The 18056-nt window shown below is 42.0% G+C and overlaps 1 protein-coding gene across 5 annotated transcripts in view; it reads right to left on the bottom strand.

The window, feature by feature from the left end:
* Window positions 1-18056, bottom strand: part of MYO6 (myosin VI) — a 106859-nt gene that overhangs the window by 6356 nt on the left and 82447 nt on the right. The window contains exons 24-33 of one of the 5 annotated variants that reach the window (XM_082218244.1): window positions 17916-18006; window positions 16618-16768; window positions 15905-16113; window positions 15249-15327; window positions 12448-12608; window positions 11004-11033; window positions 10146-10184; window positions 4300-4403; window positions 3087-3218; window positions 1769-1795 (exon numbers count right to left, since the gene is read on the bottom strand). In XM_082218244.1, the coding sequence (XP_082074370.1) occupies window positions 1769-1795; window positions 3087-3218; window positions 4300-4403; window positions 10146-10184; window positions 11004-11033; window positions 12448-12608; window positions 15249-15327; window positions 15905-16113; window positions 16618-16768; window positions 17916-18006 (1023 nt within the window). The other 4 variants (XM_082218245.1, XM_082218246.1, XM_082218247.1 and 1 more) reach the window with 4 other exon arrangements.

Genomic DNA, 18056 nt, shown 5'->3' on the forward strand with positions numbered 1-18056 from the left:
TTCAGAAGCCGGATGTCTGACGCAGCTTCCAATTGAGTGCAGGAAGCTCCTGCAGCCAATCAGAAGCTGCACCTTGGTTTTCAAATGGTTTCAGGAGTCGAACGGACTCCCGGAATGGATTAAGTTTGAGAACCAAGGTGCCACTGTCTGTATTCCATAGCAGGGAAATGAATCACGATACTGCTCCCAAAGGAAACACCTTAAAGCATAGTTTCACAAGTTAAGTTACCTTACAACCTGGAGTAGATACAAACGGTACAAGAGAAGGTGAATGATAGGTACAGGTTGAGAAACAGTCACCGCTTAGCTTACCTGAAATCCCACATTCTAAGATAGAGAAGGGGAGGGCCATTTCCTGAACTTTGAGAGACTTGAACTTGGCAAAAATACCAGTAATATAATTAATCATGAATTCACAATAGCATTACATAAATCTGATCCAGTAGTAGAAACTGGTCCTTTAGTCTGCACTAAAACCTGCTGCAGATAATGTTAACTGAAACCAGGCTCAGAAGTAGCCTCAACTTGATTCCAACTTCCCACATTGCCATTGAAATTCAATGCATACTGTTCAAGTTCACCTAAGAAAGAACTCTTCTCAACAACTGTTTATGTTGTGAACCACCCTGAGAGCTATAGATGGTATGCAAATTTAATAAATAATAATATTTCTTTTTAAAGATGCTAAGAATTCAACTGTTGTGGGCAGCTAAACAGAAAAAGACATTTCAGTAATTCAGTATTAAATAATTAACATTGAATTCCTGTTAGCCAACCAACTTTAAGTAGTGAATCTGGTTATGGACTCTACCTGGCTGAATAAAAAATGATGAGCTGCTGTCACATCTGATTGATTATTCCATCCCCTCCCAATTTATAGGCAACATATTGGCAACTAGGAACAGAAAGTAAGTGTATCTTGCCCTCATTCATACATGTGGTGTTAATAAATCCAGAAATAGCCATTGCTTATCCCAGTGTAGAAATATTCCCAGTATAGAAATGAGTAAAAAGACCCTTTTGCTATAATTAGGCTTTAAACCATAAATATTATGTCCAATTTATCCATTGGCATCACAGCAAACATTCATGTAAATAGTAAGTGTGTATTTTTCTGGGAGAATTATTAAGCCTGTTTATTTTCATTTAAATTAACTGACATGCAAAGTAATACATCTATTTCTGTAAGTCTCCTCAATATACTTTGAAGTAAATGGAGGCTGTGGCTTTCACGAATGTGCATAATGGTGAGCCATAAAGGGCTGAGAATTAAGAGCATTTTATTGGCCCTCAAAGGCAGCTAGACAGGTCTTTTTCCTCATCCTCCTGTACTCAGACCAAGGATATTCTGCAGAGTAAACAAAGCCCTTTGGAAAAGAGAGATTAATTTCCTCCTCCTAAAACCAGCACCGTAGATGTTAATTTTTATTCTAAGGTTAGTTGATTAACAACAGTTTGAGTGTTCTGCTACAACAGAAAAAGATGTCTCTGACAGGCACAAGCTGCAGAAATGCCGCATCATATGAATTTATCATCTTTCCTTTTTATAATTAAGAACAATATTCCTATGGTAACATGAATATCGTCATGGGCTGCTATCTTTTTCCTGCAGCTCCCGGAGTACTTTTAGATGGCAAAATAATTATCAGGCCAAGTATGATGTGACACAAATGTAGCAAAACACAGTATTTTGTTAAGGTTAGTAAATCGGAGCCTATGTTTTTCCTATGTGCGAAGTTAGCTGAAATAAACCAATTCCCTCACTTACTTGAGTTGGTCAAAAATGGTGCAAAATCTGCAAACAAACATTGGACACTGAAGAAACCATAAAACTTTTTGATCCGAGCAATCTGAAAAGGCACTCTTTCAGCAGTTCACTGGAACGTGCCATTAGCCACGTGTAACCACTGAATGGGATGGCAACAAAAAGCTGGATTGTTGTGCTCACCAGGAGGGAGAGCGGGCAAAACCATCAGGATGCCAGTGCAGGCATAGTGGCGGGCATCCCTGTTTTGGCTCCATATCTATGACTGCACTGTGTCCATCTCCCCACTGCCTTTACCTTCCCATTTTTGGTGGGCACAACATGGCTGCTTGGAGGCCGGGTGTGTGGCAGCACACATCCCCACCACCCTGTCCCTGAGAAATAGCTAATATGGACAATACAAGATTCTCCCTTCCTGGTTAGAAGGGGAACAGCGGAGGGCCTTAGCTTGTTTCATATCTCGTTTGCAGGTAGAGCGGACTGGAGCCCAACAAATTCAAGACACAGGGAACGTCAAAGCAAACAGTATACCATAACTATGACGTGTACAATGCCACCCAAAGTAACAGGAAAAGGTACCCAAAAATGCAAGACACAGATTCTGGTAATCACTCAACTGTCTAGCTATCCTGTGATAATATTGGCGGGTACCCCACTCCAGTAACCTAGAGACTCAGGCTCACTCAGGCTTTTCCCATTCAGGTGTGCTAGCAAGAGAGTCCCATTCCCATACATCTGCTTCTCAGAAGCCAATAAATCTGGTCCAGTCCCTTCTGTAAGACCCCTTTGTCCAAAAACTGACACACTACACTGTGGGCTACACCCAGTGCTTCAGAGGGTAAAGGGAACCACCAGAGCAGATTTTGGGGACATGCAGCAGAGGGGAAGAGGAAGACTCAAGCTTTTAGCACTGTGAGATAGAGGGAAGTAACTTGAACCATCCGTGCCAGGATAGACACAGATGCTGTTCTACTTATAAATTATTCTCTGAACAAAACAAAGGAGCAGTTCACAGAGGCACGCTTATCACATGATGACTACGGCTTAGTCATGCCGGCCACATGACCCAGAAGCTGTACGCCGGCTCCCTCGGCCAATAAAGCGAGATGAGCGCCGCAACCCCAGAGTCGGTCACGACTGGAGCTAATGGTCAAGGGTCCCTTTACCTTAAGCTACCTTTTAAAATATTCTGAAGGGCAATTAAAGTTCTTACTTTATTCTAAGGTAACTATTAACTTTTCCAGGAACCTCATTCAGGTACTCCCTATCTCCTTAGCTCTCTCTCCCAGCATTTTTTAGGGAAAAAAGGATTTCCCCTCACCATAGTCGGTCACTGATTTGGGTGCACGCTGTTCTGTTTCTGTATTGCGCTTCTTATTCTTGGACTTCCAAGCATGATAAACCTTTAGCCGCCTGTGAAACTCTTCTCTGCAAGCTGCCAGCAGTTCAATATCTGTCTCAGACAAAACACAGCAGGGGTGGAATAAGTGAGGAAAAGCAATAAACAAATATGCTTATGAATTGTGTTGACAGAGCCAAACAACCAAAATTATTTCGGAGCAAGTTATAACATTACTTCTCACAGTGTAAACTTATCAAGCTGTGGAAGAGAGAGAGAAAATTGGGGAATAACTTTTTTTCTTTTTCTTTCTTTTTCACGGTTTAGGCATTTTTAAATACGTGACAGCAGAAAAATGACATGAAAAGAAACCCACCAAAAACAGTGTTTCAAAAAAGTATTCAAGCTTTAAAATCTCACATTTTATCAGATCTAAAGTTAACGTTCTGCATGCAGAAAGAATCTTCCGCCCAAGGAAGGGCTGTTTTACATCTTGCACTCAACTGTGGTACAATGAAAGGGAAACAAAAATTCAAAGATGTTCTGCTTGTGCAACAGGTTTTTGATATCTGCTTGTGCAACAGGTTTTTGATAACCGCTATAGATACCACTATTATGCACATTACACAAACTCTTGTGCGTACACAGTTGAATCTCTTAATCCTTCTATTCCTGGTTCTTTGAACTCAGACTGATAATACCTGAATTTCTCCCAATTATAGCCTCCCGCATTATGGGGGCGGGGATTATTTGGTCTCTGCTTCAACACAACATTGCCAGTGGCATTAGGAAGGGTGAGAGCAGACCCTCCAAGTATCCCTATTTTCCAGGGACAGTTCCGGATTTACAGAAGCTGTCCTGGTTTCTGATTTGATCCCAGGATGTCCCCGCTTTTTGTTAGGATGTCCCTCTTTTAATTGGAGAAATGTAGGAGGGCATGGAATTATCTGACCCCCCAAGCCATCTGTGACATGCAGTTAAGAACCCTTTGATATGCAGGGGACAGAGTGCCTCACACCAAGTGTTGACCAGGAAATGCCTGAAACACACACAGCAAGAAACAAGCAATCCACTTTTATTAGATTTCGGACCTAATTGTTCTCATAGTTGCTTAAGAGTTTTGCCAGGAAAAAATAAGCAAAAGTGCTCCTACCAGCCAACAGGCCTCTTCTCCCCCAAATGGGCAGCCACTTACCACAAGAGGTATTGATGGTATCACGTAGCTCGGCATACTTCCACTTGCTAAGGTCATGCTTCTTAGTGCCAGCTGCAGCTTTGGTGGCTTGCACTGTGGGTCCCCTGAAACATTTTCATTAAGAAGTTATTGCAATATTCACAACAACAAGGTGAGGTCAGGAAAACAGAAGACAAGATCGTAAAAATAGGGAACCATACAGGTATAAGGCAAACAAACGGACAACTGCACCAATTGGTAACGCACAGGGCTTTCTTTTTCCAGCTCAGTGGATGCCGTTGCCATTATAAGAGAACGAAGGAGGCATTCGTGGTGAGTTCTGCCACATCTTTCTCTAGAAATAAAGCACTGGCAATGCCCCCAGCACTTTGGAGGGAAGGTTTTTTTAATCAGAGGGAAACTTTTTCTGTACTTCTTAAGAAGTGAAAAGCATTCCAAGTTGTCTTTTTCTTATTCTTTGACAAGAAGATGCCACCATTTGCCCCTCTTGGAATACTTTCATGACAAGACCAAGGACATAGCAAAGCTCTTTAACTTGAATAGTGTTTGATGTGCTTCCTTTTGCAGGAATAGTGATCGATTCTCATTTGACTCCCATTTTCTGTTACTGTCCATAGTCAGGCATGCTTGCCTGTGTACAAACTACATATGTACAGCGACAAAGCAAGCATAATTGGGCATGTGTTGCTTTTAAGAAGTGTGAAGCGGTTCCGAATACAGCTGTTAAAGGTAAAGAGACCCCTGACCATTAGGCCCAGTTGTGGCCGACTCTGGGGTTGCGGCGCTCATCTCACTTTATTGGCTGAGGGAGCCGGCGTACAGCTTCTGGGTCATGTGGCCAGCATGACTAAGCCGCTTCTGGTGAACCAGAGCAGCGCACGGAAACGCCGTTTACTTTCCCGCCGGAGCGGTACCTATTTATCTACTTGCACTTTGATGTGCTTTCGAACTGCTAGGTTGGAGCAGGGACCGAGCAATGGGAGCTCACGCCGTCGCAGGGATTCGAACCGTCGACCTTCTGATCGGCAAGCTCTAGGCTCTGTGGTTTAACCCACAGCCCCACCCGCATCTCATACAGCTGTTACAAAGTGATTAATAACGATGAGGAAGCGGCATATGCCAAATACTGTACACACGTACATCACCCTTCACATTTGACAGGATGTACCTATAATTCAAAGAGTCAGATCTCTTGCATTACTATTATTAATTAAATTTGTATGCCGAGGTGCTTTGCATCAGAAAAATACAAAATGAGAATACAAAATACATAATAAACGAAAACAAACCAGTAACACTCCATCTCACAAACACATGTAAAAAGCCATAGAATGTTAATCAGCTGGTTGAAGAGAAACATTTTTGCTTGGCACCTAAGGCTATGTAATGAAGGGGCCAGGTGAGCCTCCCTGGGGAGATCATTCCACAACAGGGAGCCACCACAGAAAAGGTTGCCACCCTCTGGACTTCTCGAGGAGGCACACAAAGAAAGGCCTCAGATTATGATCGAAGGATCCAGGTAGGTTCATATGGGTTCATATGGGGAGAGGCAGTCTTTGCATGGCTTCATAGCTTTGTCAAACAGACATATTGATCAAAACAGAGACTGAGGATCTCTATTCTCCTTTCTGGTCATTTATTTCATTCTCCATCCTGTCGTTCTATATAAAAATCCACCCAAAGTTAAACATCATCTTTGAGAATTCTAAAAGCTTCTAAACAGGGAGAAAGGATCTGCAAGAAGCGGTCACAAACAGGAAAACAACCAACCAAAGGAAGCATGTTTACCTCTTGAATACCTGGACGATTGTCTGTCTACCAAGAATAGCTAAATATCCTTCAAGCTTCAGAGCAGCAGCACATGAAATAGCCGCACCCTTGGCCCATAGGACACATGTGTGCACACACATCATTCCTCAAAACCAAGCAGCCTATTCTATTGCTAATAAATCTCCTCTCTGCCCTACAGAAGCCTACAGTGCCTTATCTCTCACCTCAGACCTGGGATTTCACACACACCCTTCCAAGCTTTCCTTTTCATCCTACTTTCCCCTCTCCTACTCAGCCTACTAATTCTTGATATTCACCTTTTCAACCCTGCCTATATTCCCTGTGTGCTCCTAACTTTGAGATGCCATTGATAAAGCAGAAGCAGCTCCTGCTAGCAATGTTTCCACCAACTTCTATGGTCTTCCCCTCCAAAAGCTTTTCTCAGGAACTGTTTTCTGTTGGGAGAGGGAGTAGTAGCAGCAACAGTTCGCCTGAACTGCCTCATTGCTCCATTGCTCTTGAACTACATATGACTCAGGGACAGTGTTCTATGTTATAACAAGAGCAGCTTAAGAAGACCATCAGAAAATTGAAGATGGCAGACAAAACCATCACGGAGCCAAATGGCCGCACAGCAAACACTCTTGCTGCATAACACAGAAGTATACAGTTCTCTAACATTGCCATTCTTTGAGTGAAAAGAAAACTAGCCAACAGTCTTGCTTCACTCCCACATTTCTCTCTAAACTCATTCTGTAGTAGCTGCTATAATGGCCTCAACGCTGAGGCTCTAGGTACTGCGGAGATAAGATTCCCATCATCCCTAACCATTTTAGGGGTGGGAATGAAGGGTCCTGTAGTTCTAACAACATCTGAAAACCCAAGGTTCAGGGAGGATGCCCTATAAAGGACAGGTGTGCTTTTATTACTGCAGTTATTATTCTGTTTTCAGTTATAGATTTTTGTGTACTGCTTAGAGATCTTAAACATTAATATGTTTAGGAATGCTTTAAAATAAATAAATAAGGTTCTGGGTAAAACTGGTTCAATTCTCCTTAAATCTTCAGTATCAATTTTTACTGTTTTGTGCCACTTAGATCCATTACCCTTAAAAATATGTCTATGAGCGTCTGAGAATTTAGTGAAGAGTGCCTTATTATGTTACAAGCAGTGTCTAATGTGATATTAAAGTGCAGCTTAAAAAAAAAGTTAAAATGCCGTTAGGACTAGACAAGATTCTGCAAGTTTATTATCAAGAGATCTCAAGAACGCCAGTCATATTGATCCAACTATCCTTACCAACAAGAACTCAATTTTTATTATTAAAATATTAACAATGTGCTCTGTTCCTTACTGTTTAACACAATCTCAAACGTGGTGAGTGGCCTTTTGCACAGCTGAGAAATCAATAGCCTTTTATTGCAGCCATTACATTAGTGCATGCCATAAAAGTATATCTTAAATGACAAATTAATTCCCCATTCGCTATTTAAACAGCCTGAAACTCAAATACATTTTAGAGACTCTCATTGCCCTTATAACTATATATACACAAAATGCAAGTGCATAAAATCGTGCATTGTAACGGCACAATGAAATGTAAAGGTTATGTTTTAAACTGCTGGCACACTTCCTGTTAGACACAAAAACAGTGGTTGTTAAATCTAATTTCCTCAATATAATGACTAAGCCTCTTGAACAATTAATGTGACAAATCCTGAGGATTTTCTTTATTTAGCTTCACCACCCGTAGGCCTAAGTATCCCTCAAATAGTGTAGATCAACAGAACTAGGCCAAAAGATCTCTGGTTAAACAAGTAATCTTTAAGAATGGTAATCCAATTGAGTAGCTTAGCTTTTCTTTGATGGTTCTGCTAAGATCACGGTTATGTGGACACAACAAACCTGTGATTCATAACTGTCAGTAAGATGTGTTTGGTAGTGTCTCCATTCCCATTGTGCCCTTTGGGACAAACCAGGGTTTACTGCTGTGCAACTTGTGAAACAGCCCAATGTAATGGATAATCTGTCAAATACACATGCTCATTTAAGTCATTCGTTTTGATATTGCAACCTCATTTGTCACATGAGAAAGCATGTCATTCATACATAAACTTGCTAAAGGCAAGCACCCTATTCCAGAGGCTCAGATTCCGTAACACCTAATATGAAAACAGAGATCCATGTGGCCAGGAACTCCTGCATGAAGGGTGCAAACAGTCTCCAGAATTCCTGGACATTTTTTTTTTTAAAAAAAGAGAGGTGGAATACAACTTCATGTGTGTATTACAGGTTTATTACCTTTGGCCTGAGCTTTCAGAAGTTGATAGTTAGGGGTGGGGAACTGGATACAGATGACAATCTTTACCTGCCCCTCATCTGACATGTGGACTTGGTTTGGTCAAAACACCCTTGTAGGCCAAAGGGGAGGCCCACTCTTGCCACAGACACACTCAGAACACCAATATACAAATGCACTGAAGGGAAACTAAGTAACTGTCAATGAAGTAAAACTAAAGGAAAGGGATACCATCTTGGCAGTTGGAATGTTAAGTATGAATACAAATGAATTGAGACCCAAATAATTATTTCTGACAAGTCCAAAGCGTGTGCTAAACCAGGGGTCCCCAAACAAAGGCCGCGGGCCGGATAAGGCCCAAGAGACTCGTTTATCCGGCCCGCAGCAACCGCTGCCACTGCCCACTCTTACCGGCACTGTGCTGCACGGCTGCCCACTTCTGGGTCGGAGTTGCATGCGCAAGCGTTATTTCTGGTGCACATCTGGGAAGGAGGAGGCCCATGCACATGTGCACAAGCTATTTCCAGTGCTCATCCAACCCAGAAGTGCGCCGGAAATAGCGTGTGAGCACGCGTATCGGCACACGCTCCCCCGCCCTCTGGGCGATCGGCACGGGAGACACCGTCCCGAGGCACGGTAAGTTTGCTGACCCCTGTACTAAACCAATGTTTTTTTCTGTCTCCAACTCCCCTCTTTGAACTCTCTCTCTCTCTCTCTCTCTCTGTGTGTGTACACACACATGTACACATACACACACACACACACACACACACACACCCCACCACCACCATCAAAAGTAACCACCTTAAAGGAGTTGGTTCCCAATCATCATTCCAACGCCTGCAATTCTTTTTACTTTCATACATTCATTTCCATGTGGCATGCAGCTGTTCATATCCACAGGACCCTCTTTTTCTATTCCCATGCAAAACAAACTAGTCAAACTGTTGTTTGGTTTTTGGCCAGTATATACAATAAAAATGTGATGTTCTGGCAAATCAATTATTGGGACAATAAGAACGCAGTTTGATTTACAAAATGGCCATATGCGAAGAGCTTAACATCCAACATTTGCTTATTTAATTTTGTCAAAGCATTACTTTTATTTTTTATTTTTTAATGTGTCATCTTAACTTCAGGCACCAAATGCTGTTAAAGCTGCATCTGGCCTGGAGGTGAGAATGGACAACATTTAATTTGCAGCTCAATAACACACGGAGTTCTTTTTACTAGAAAGGAGGAGTGCATTCCAACATTGTCTATACAACAGTACAATAAGAACATTATTGAATATATGCCACCTGTCTGTAATTGGTTTAGGTAGTACTATTTGGCAACAAGGTAAGATTTTGATCCTGCTGTTCTTTAAAATAGATCTGTCAGGATTTCAAGATTTAATAGCTTTTCAGAAGCTACATGCTAAGAGGCAGTTACTGCGGCAATTCTCAATATGGAAATGCATGAAATGCAAGTTTTTTAAAAGCGGCAAGAAATCTCTTCAATTTATCTACATCAATAATATTAGATAAGAACTTTGATGAAAATTAATTCTTCTTTGTGCAATTCATAAATCTAACAGTGAAATTATTTCTTAAAAGAAATCTGATGGGTGCAAATTGGTACTAAATTGGTGCAATGAACGAATCTTGATTGGAAGTTATTTCTTCATTTTCCCAAAGCAATTCAAATAGAATAGAATTGTACTTTATTTTGATTTATTATGATTATTTCATATGGAGATTGAACTGATTTGTTTCCGACAACCTGTTTCACCCACCTAGACAAAATTTCTGACATTTCAGTGGCCATTTGCTCCCTATAAAAAAATTAAGAATATATGAGGGTAGAGGGAATATAATGCTTAAAAGTGCTAGCATAGTCATTCCGGTGGTTTTATAACATCTAATACTGGATCAGCAGACAGATGTCTATCCTAAAAATTATGCTGCACTAAACCGATCCAGAGTTTTATCAGTAAAACAATAATTAATCTTTGTTTAGCTGATATCAGAAATATACACTTTGACTGAATCAAACAACCAGATTTACATAGGTGACATTTAAATTACAACCAATTGCACCTGTATATAGGTAAGGTAAAGGGACCCCTGACCATTAGGTCCAGTCGTGACCAACTGTGGGGTTGCAGCGCTCACCTCGCTTTATTGGCCAAGGGCACCAACGTACAGCTTCCAGGTCATGTGGCCAGCATGACTAAGCTGCTTCTGGCGAAACCAGAGCAGCGCACGGAAACGCCGTTTACCTCCCCACCGGAGCGGTACCTATTTATCTACTTGCACTTTGACGTGCTTTTGAACTGCTAGGTTGGCAGGAGCTGGGACCGAGCAACGGGAGCTCACCCCATCATGGGGATTCGAACCACTGACCTTCCGATCGGCAAGTCCTAGGCTCTGTGGTTTAACCCACAGCGCCACCCGCATCCCTGCACCTGTATATAAGCAGTCTGAAAGACTGACACTCAAACAGGACTCATGCTCAAATTATAAATATTCTGGGGTAAATGGAAATAAAGAACATTCATTAGCAAGGTGGCTAACACTGTGGAAAACTATTAAATTTTTTTAAAGCCCACAGATTTCTACAGAATGCCCCATAAAAAAAAAGATTGTCATACGCAGTCATTTGACATCTTGTTCCATTGGTTCTGCAAATAGAAGATATTTTGGTTAGTGTGGCATTTTCCTAAGTTAGTTTTGTACTAATTTGCAACATTACAAAGCCTGTTTGGGCAAATGCCCAGCACCTCTCAGGTATGTTGTTTTTTTCACTTAGTGTTTTTCTATCTAGCCCTTACTCCAAATTGCTCAAGGGAGTGTATCTGGTCTCTCCACCATCCAATTTTATCCTCACCACGATCCTCTGAGGTAGATCATGGTGAGACAGCCAATCCCCCCCCCAAGGTCAACTGGTGGGTTTCCTAACAGAGTTAGGATCTGAACCTGGGTTTCCCCAGTACTGAGCCAATGCTCCAGCCATAGCACCCTATTAAGCCTAGTGGGGAGAATTAACAGAAGGATTTTGCCCAACAGGAATATATATGATGCAAAGCAAGGACAGAAGACCTAAGCAAGTTTAATATTTGGATATGTTCTAAGTAAATTTGACTGGAGCCTTCTTACTCATTTATACAGCACTAGGAGGATATGTGTCCGAAACGAAAGGATAGCTGGTAAATTCTTTGGTTTTCTTTGGTTTGGGGTTACAAACCACACAGAGTAGAATGTATGCTGGACTTAAATGACATGCTGCTATTAAATTGGCTTAAACTAAAATTATGGTATGAAATGCCATGGTTTAGCACAAACAAGCAAGCACATGGGTTCCTGGAGTGAAGATCATCTTTTAAATGCACTCATTTTCGTTTTGGGCTGGGTGTTTTTTTTATTACTGCTCAGTTCAACCTGTGTGTGTGTGTGTGTGTTATTCAGAAGGGGCTTCCCAGGTTAATTAATATTTGTGATGCTAATTGCATTGTAAAAGGTAAAGGCAAAGGAACCCTGACAATTAAGTCCAGTTGCAGACAACTCTGGGGTTGTGGCACTCATCTTGCTTTACAGGCCGAGGGAGCCGGCGTTTGTCTGCAGACAGTTTTTCCGGGTCATGTGGCCAGCAGGACTAAGCCGCTTCTGGAGTAACAGAACACCAAAACCAGAGCAGCGCACGGAAACGCCGTTTACCATCCCCACCGGAGCAGTACCTATTTATCTACTTGCACTTTTGGGGGGGGGGCATGCTTTCGAACTGCTAGGTTGGCAGGAGCAGGGACCGAGCAACGGGAGCTCACCCCGTTTTGGGGATTCGAACCGCTGACCTTCTGATCGGCAAGCCCAAGAGGCTCAATGGTTTAGACCACAGTGCCACCAACTTTCCTAATTGCATTGTAGATTGTGTTTAAGGGCACTACTTGGAGAAAGTGCTCATCCTTAAAGGTGGCATACAAATGTTTTAAATGCAGTAAATAAAATAAAATAAGAAATAATGTTAGCTTCCTATCTAAGAAAGACACCTTTTCAATGGCAGTATCTTTTTTGAAGGGCAAAACTAACAAAGTGCAATACCTGCGCAACCCGAGGTCCAGCTGAGATTCATCATTGATGAGTTCAGACTCACTCTGGGCAATTCTCATGGCCAACTCATGGTCTCTGCGCTCTTGTTCCAGAACTGCCTGCTGCTGGTTCGCTTCTTCGCGTTCTTGTGCCAGCTGTGCCTCAACTTCAGCCTGGAGAGTGACGTAAAATTAAGTTACACGGGGAAACATTTCCCAAGTCCACACAGCCTGCTTCTGTAGAAAAATGATCACTTAGGTGAAACACACTGTCGAGTTTACAAAATACAGCCTAAAACACCTGTGCTCAAATGGGTTACTGTAAGCCCACGGAGAGCTTGCAAACAGTGTGGATCAAGATGAGAAAAGAAATATAAGTTCAGTATAGGAAGCCCTTCATATGTTAATTTAGAAACCAGGTTTTCATGATAGAAATCTTCAGAGTTGGGAAAAAGCAATACAGCTCACAGAAAATCAACAAATTTTAGAAGAAATTCTATATACCTCTCAGGCAAAAGACATTTAAGTGGTTTACATAACTAAATTATGGGTCCAGACAGCTGCAGAATTGTCTGCAATTGTACATAGCAGAGTTTTATCCATTATCTTTTTAAAAACAATGATAATGCTATGTAGTTGAGAATGCTTGGATGAGTTCATGAGAGAAAGGACTGCAAAATGCATTTCTCAAAGCACTTGTAATGTACTGGCTTTTCTGTGTTCCTTTGCATTGCGTTATTCCAGAATGGTGTGTTTAGGGAGCTGCTTCTATAGGGAAATATCAAAAACTCACTCCGATGATGTCTTTCTTTTTTTATTGGCCGCTTGTGAATGAAACATAGCGACCATGGTACCGTTTCCTACCTGAAAAAGTTTAAATGAGTAGAATCTTCCATAGAATACATGACCCATGCATCTCTTACTGAAAGTGGAGTAACTGATGGTGTAGGTTTCCTACAGCTTGAGGACCCAAGCAGCTGTCATGTGCCAAAATACCTCTCTACCAACACACTCTCAACAGTCCGCTTGACGTTCCCTAATTCAGCAATGCCTTCCCAGAACGGTGGGCTGGATGACCGTCACAGACTGGCATCGGTTCTCATTCCGATTATGGTATTATCGAGTAAATCTTCATTTCTGCAATGGAGACTTTCCCTATGCAGATCCCTACTTTGGATTACCCGGTGGCAGCAGACACAAGAAGGAAAGCCGATTGAATGTGGCCTAAGGAAAAGCCCCACTGAAAGGAACAGCTGCTCTGCTGCTACCGCCAAGTGAAAGGAAATCCACCGAAAGGTCATAGACTGAACTGAACAAGGCATCCCTTTACGTATATCAAGACCAAGGCACACAGTTAGCAGCATACTTGACCGACCAACCAACCAGTCCATGCAAGCGCCATTACCAGGAAAGGGTAATGGAAAGAATGAGGATTGAATAGCAGCAATTGATTATGCCCTCAGTTTGGTTGCAATGCATGCTTCAGCCTGGAAATGCACAAAGGGTGCCTTTTTTGTTGTATCTATAATCCCTTGTTTATTTGCATTATTTAAATGCTACCCAATAACGGCATTGCTCTATGAGCTCCTTGGAGGAAAGGTAAAATATGAATAATAAATAAAATAAACGTAACCCAGGGCACCAGGTGCAAGTAAGAAAGATCCTGCTGTTAGATCACTGATACAAAGCTGGTTCTCTGTCTTCAGCTCTTAAAATGTGTAGAAAGAGATTATACACAGACTAGAGAATTAGCTACTGCAAGAAGCATGGGGCTATTTAATTAGACATCTTTCCAGTAACCTAGTCAGTTACAGAACCAGTAAAAAATACAGAAAAAGTAGTGTCCTTGTTTATAACAGGGAACAAAGGATCCAAAAACAGGTAAAGTACCTTCGGTAGATGACTTTTCTTAAATGGAGCTTAGGTACACAACTCTATAAAAAATTTCCAGAACTGGCAGATCGGCAAAGCTTCATATATGCTACACATCCTTTAAATACATCCCAGCCAGGAGTTATTTAAACACAAAGCGGGCAAAGATTATCTTGAAATAATGGGTATGATATCAACAGCGATCTTTTGCTCCTCTTAATTAAACATAGTTTAAGAGATTAATACAAAGTCACATTATGAAAAAGAAAACTGGTCTACATAACAAAAGAGTGCAGAACTCAGCTATCAAGTAATATACGTTATCATTATGATTCCACTAAAGAGCAGCCAAAAGCTTCCGCAAATGAGTGTTACTTTGTAAGGAATCTTTTTAACAAAACTGACATTTAAATCATGGTTTCATTATTCTGTCATATCTGTGAGTAGCAATAGCCCTCTCATTAAACCTCCACGCTCAAAACTGACACATTCCTCCTAGCAGGTACTTTTCTCTTTGAGGCAGCGTAATCTCCCTCTCCTCTGGTGCTCCAAATTATATTAATGTTAGTAGTGGATTTAAAGCACAGAACCAAATCTAAGGGCTGAAGCTCACGACTGTCTGAAATCTAGCTTGGTGGCTTGCATTACAACTACCTATTTTAACATGAACATTTAATTATTCCCTGTAGCAATATCCTTAAGGAAGTTGGAAGTCTTACCTGTTACTCTGTGAGGCCACTTCCTGTATCTCACCTGCCCTTTTGCCGCCACCACCTAATTGTTCTATGCACACACACACACTCCAGCTTCAACAAATTGTGACTCAGAACACTTGCTTTAGTATTACATTTGAGCAGGTTCCATTCAGTCCGTTGTGGAAACTTTGGGGAGTGAGGGCATGACTGTGAGACAAAGAAAGTGCCAGTAGTGCAACTGTCCCACCTGAATTCGTCTTTCTTCTTCTTCCCTTTTTTTCCTCTCCTCCTCTTCCTGTTTTCTCTTTGCTTCAATCTCATACTTTCTAGAAAAACAAAATTGACACTCAAAGAAAATGAACGTTCAGGAACTGTTCTGTCCCTTCCCCTCACTTTACCGTTACGTCGTTGTTTTCTCCCACAAGAAAGCAAACAAGTTTACATCAAGAGGAGTATTCCGGGGGGGGGGGGGGAGAGACACTCAAGAGACAGTCTCTTAAGAATACAGTTTCCTTGGGATTTAGTCTTCTATCTATGGTTAAAACAAGGATGGATCTATCTGGCCCTTGGGCTTGCCCCAGGCCACACTGCCCACCCCCACTGAGTGATTTTGGCTGGTCAGCTCTTTCATTTTCTGGAGGGCAGAGGGCGGGGGGCATGTGCAATAACCTCTGGCTTTTCTCACCTACTGTTCCTCTGACCACTTTTGCCTTTGGCTTCATACACCACTGGCATGAAGCCCCTGAACAAGTTTCCCATGAGGGAACATGGCTGAAAAGGTTCCTCCAGCCTGGATCTCTGTAGGATAGGTTTCTAAGACGGAAAGTTCACTCTGGATGGTTGTCCATGCCCGCATTTCTGTTGGCCTTGGCCCTAGAACTGGCAATTGCATTGGACACTCACAGTCGCCTTTCATTCTCTTCCTTCTTCCGACGTTGCTCCTCTTCCTCACGCCTCTTCCGTTCTCTTTCCATTTCCTCCTGGATGCGCCGCAGCCTTTCTTGCTCTTCTTCCTGTTGCTTCTTTTTCTGCAGTGAGCCCAGAAGCTGCTCTGAGCTTCTCACAAGACCATCGTATTCCTTCTGGATCTGCTGCCTAGGCATTTCAGTGGCCTGCAAAACAAACCATTAGTCACTAGCCTTCATGGCTGCAAAAAAAATGTGCTTCAAAAAGAAACGGCAACGGCTGCTGGAATTTCAGAGACGATGAGAGATTGCTGAATAAGATATTCAGTAGCGTGTCCTAGGAAAATCCTGTTTCCTCACTCCTTTAACAATGAGCAGAACCAGAAAAAGGGTTGTAGAACAAGGGTGGGGGGGAAAGGCACAGAATTACACAAAGTAGGAAGAAATATGCATATTTACATGCTTTTTAAAAAAATCTATCACACAATTCATCTTTTCTGTGTGCTGCATGGATCATTAGGGTGCCAAATTTTAAAGATTTAGCATGAAACACTAAGCGCCTTGCATATTTTTAAACTTAACTCTTAATAGGAACTTGATTCTTAATCCATCAAATGCCTTCCAAGGCCTCATCCCTAAGACCAGAAGATCTGCAGGACATAATATGCTCTCAATATGTTCTCTTACCTTGCTCTCAATATGTTATCTTACCTTAATCTTGATCATCAAAGCATCGATAGACGTTTCAAGGTCCTTGACCTGCTTGCTCATTTCTGCTTTCCCCTCTTTCAGAGCACTTACTACTTCATTGAATTTATCAAGCCTGTTCTTCAAGGTGCGGACCTTTATTAGCCCATCAATGCTGTGAAAGGAACATTTCTCTACATTTCAGAAAAGGCTCCCTCCTTTCAGAAGCAGACAGCAAACATAGAGTGAGATCTAACATCAAGCAACGGGGCATCTACTTATATCAGGGGATACTCCTTCCTCTCCCCTTCTGGGGGACCCTGGTGAGGAGCACATTTCTGGGGGGTTGTGTGAGAGCAGCATAAACACCAGAAGCCCTGTCTGTGCATCCAGATTTCCACTGCACAAACTATTTGTTGAATTTATATGCTGCCCTTCATTCCAAGTTCACAGAGCAGTACACAGTAGGTATCACTGGATGTTAGCTATGAACCGCTGTCCCATGCTGTGCCCTCAGGTTCCCCTTGGACAAAGCCATGGAGTTCAAAAGAAAAATTGCAGACAGGGTAATAAGCAGAGCAACTGCACCAATCTTATGAATTCTGTCTTGCATTGCAAGTTTTATGGCACACAGGGACTGTGATGGAAGATACACATTTTTTTAAAAAAGTTTGTTGCGTTACAGTTGTTTTTCACGCCTGGCTTTATTCCAGTGCTGTTTTTAAACTGTTTAGGGTTTTCTCTCTAGGTTCCTAATTCTATACTTCATAGCTGAAACTTATTTGTGAACCGCCCAGAGATTCTGTATTTTATTTTTGCAGCTGGGCAGTTCAGAAATGTTGCAAATACATCACATAAATAAGTAGTTTTGAAGGCTCCCCTGAGCACTTAATTTTTCCCAAGATGAGGGAGGGCAGCACCAATAGAACTGAAGTCTTGCCCACCCACCACCCATCCTTCATAATGCTAATTGCTACGTGTGTGTGTGTGTGTGTGAGAGAGAGAGAGAGAGAGAGAGAGAGATTTACGAAGATCATATCTGGGGAATGTGGGGGCAAGCAGATTTTTAATTTTACTTCAATTAAAACAACAAAAGCGTGACCGCTGCTCACGGCACTGGTGTAATGTGAAGTTGGCCCTAAGATGAGCAGCACAGCATCCTAGAAGGAACACCCCTAACATCCCTTAGAACTCTTTCCCGGGCTCTCAAGGCCTTGGATGGGATGTACAGGTTCTGCCAGCAACAAAACCGGACAGGTCATTCAGTACACTGGTATTTAGGAGTGGGGTGCAAGCATATATATAGGATTGCTTCTTCTTACCGTGGTTTATGCTTTCTCTTGCACAGCCACATACGAATCGTCTTTTGTATTTTAATGCAGGCACCGGCTCTGTATTTTATTTTGTTTTTCACTGTGAAATACAAAGAGAAAATTGGAAGACCATCACAAATATGCAGGTAG

The sequence above is a fragment of the Podarcis vaucheri genome (assembly GCF_965113315.1).
Source record: "Podarcis vaucheri genome assembly, chromosome: 3".
NCBI classification, from domain to species: domain Eukaryota; kingdom Metazoa; phylum Chordata; class Lepidosauria; order Squamata; family Lacertidae; genus Podarcis; species Podarcis vaucheri.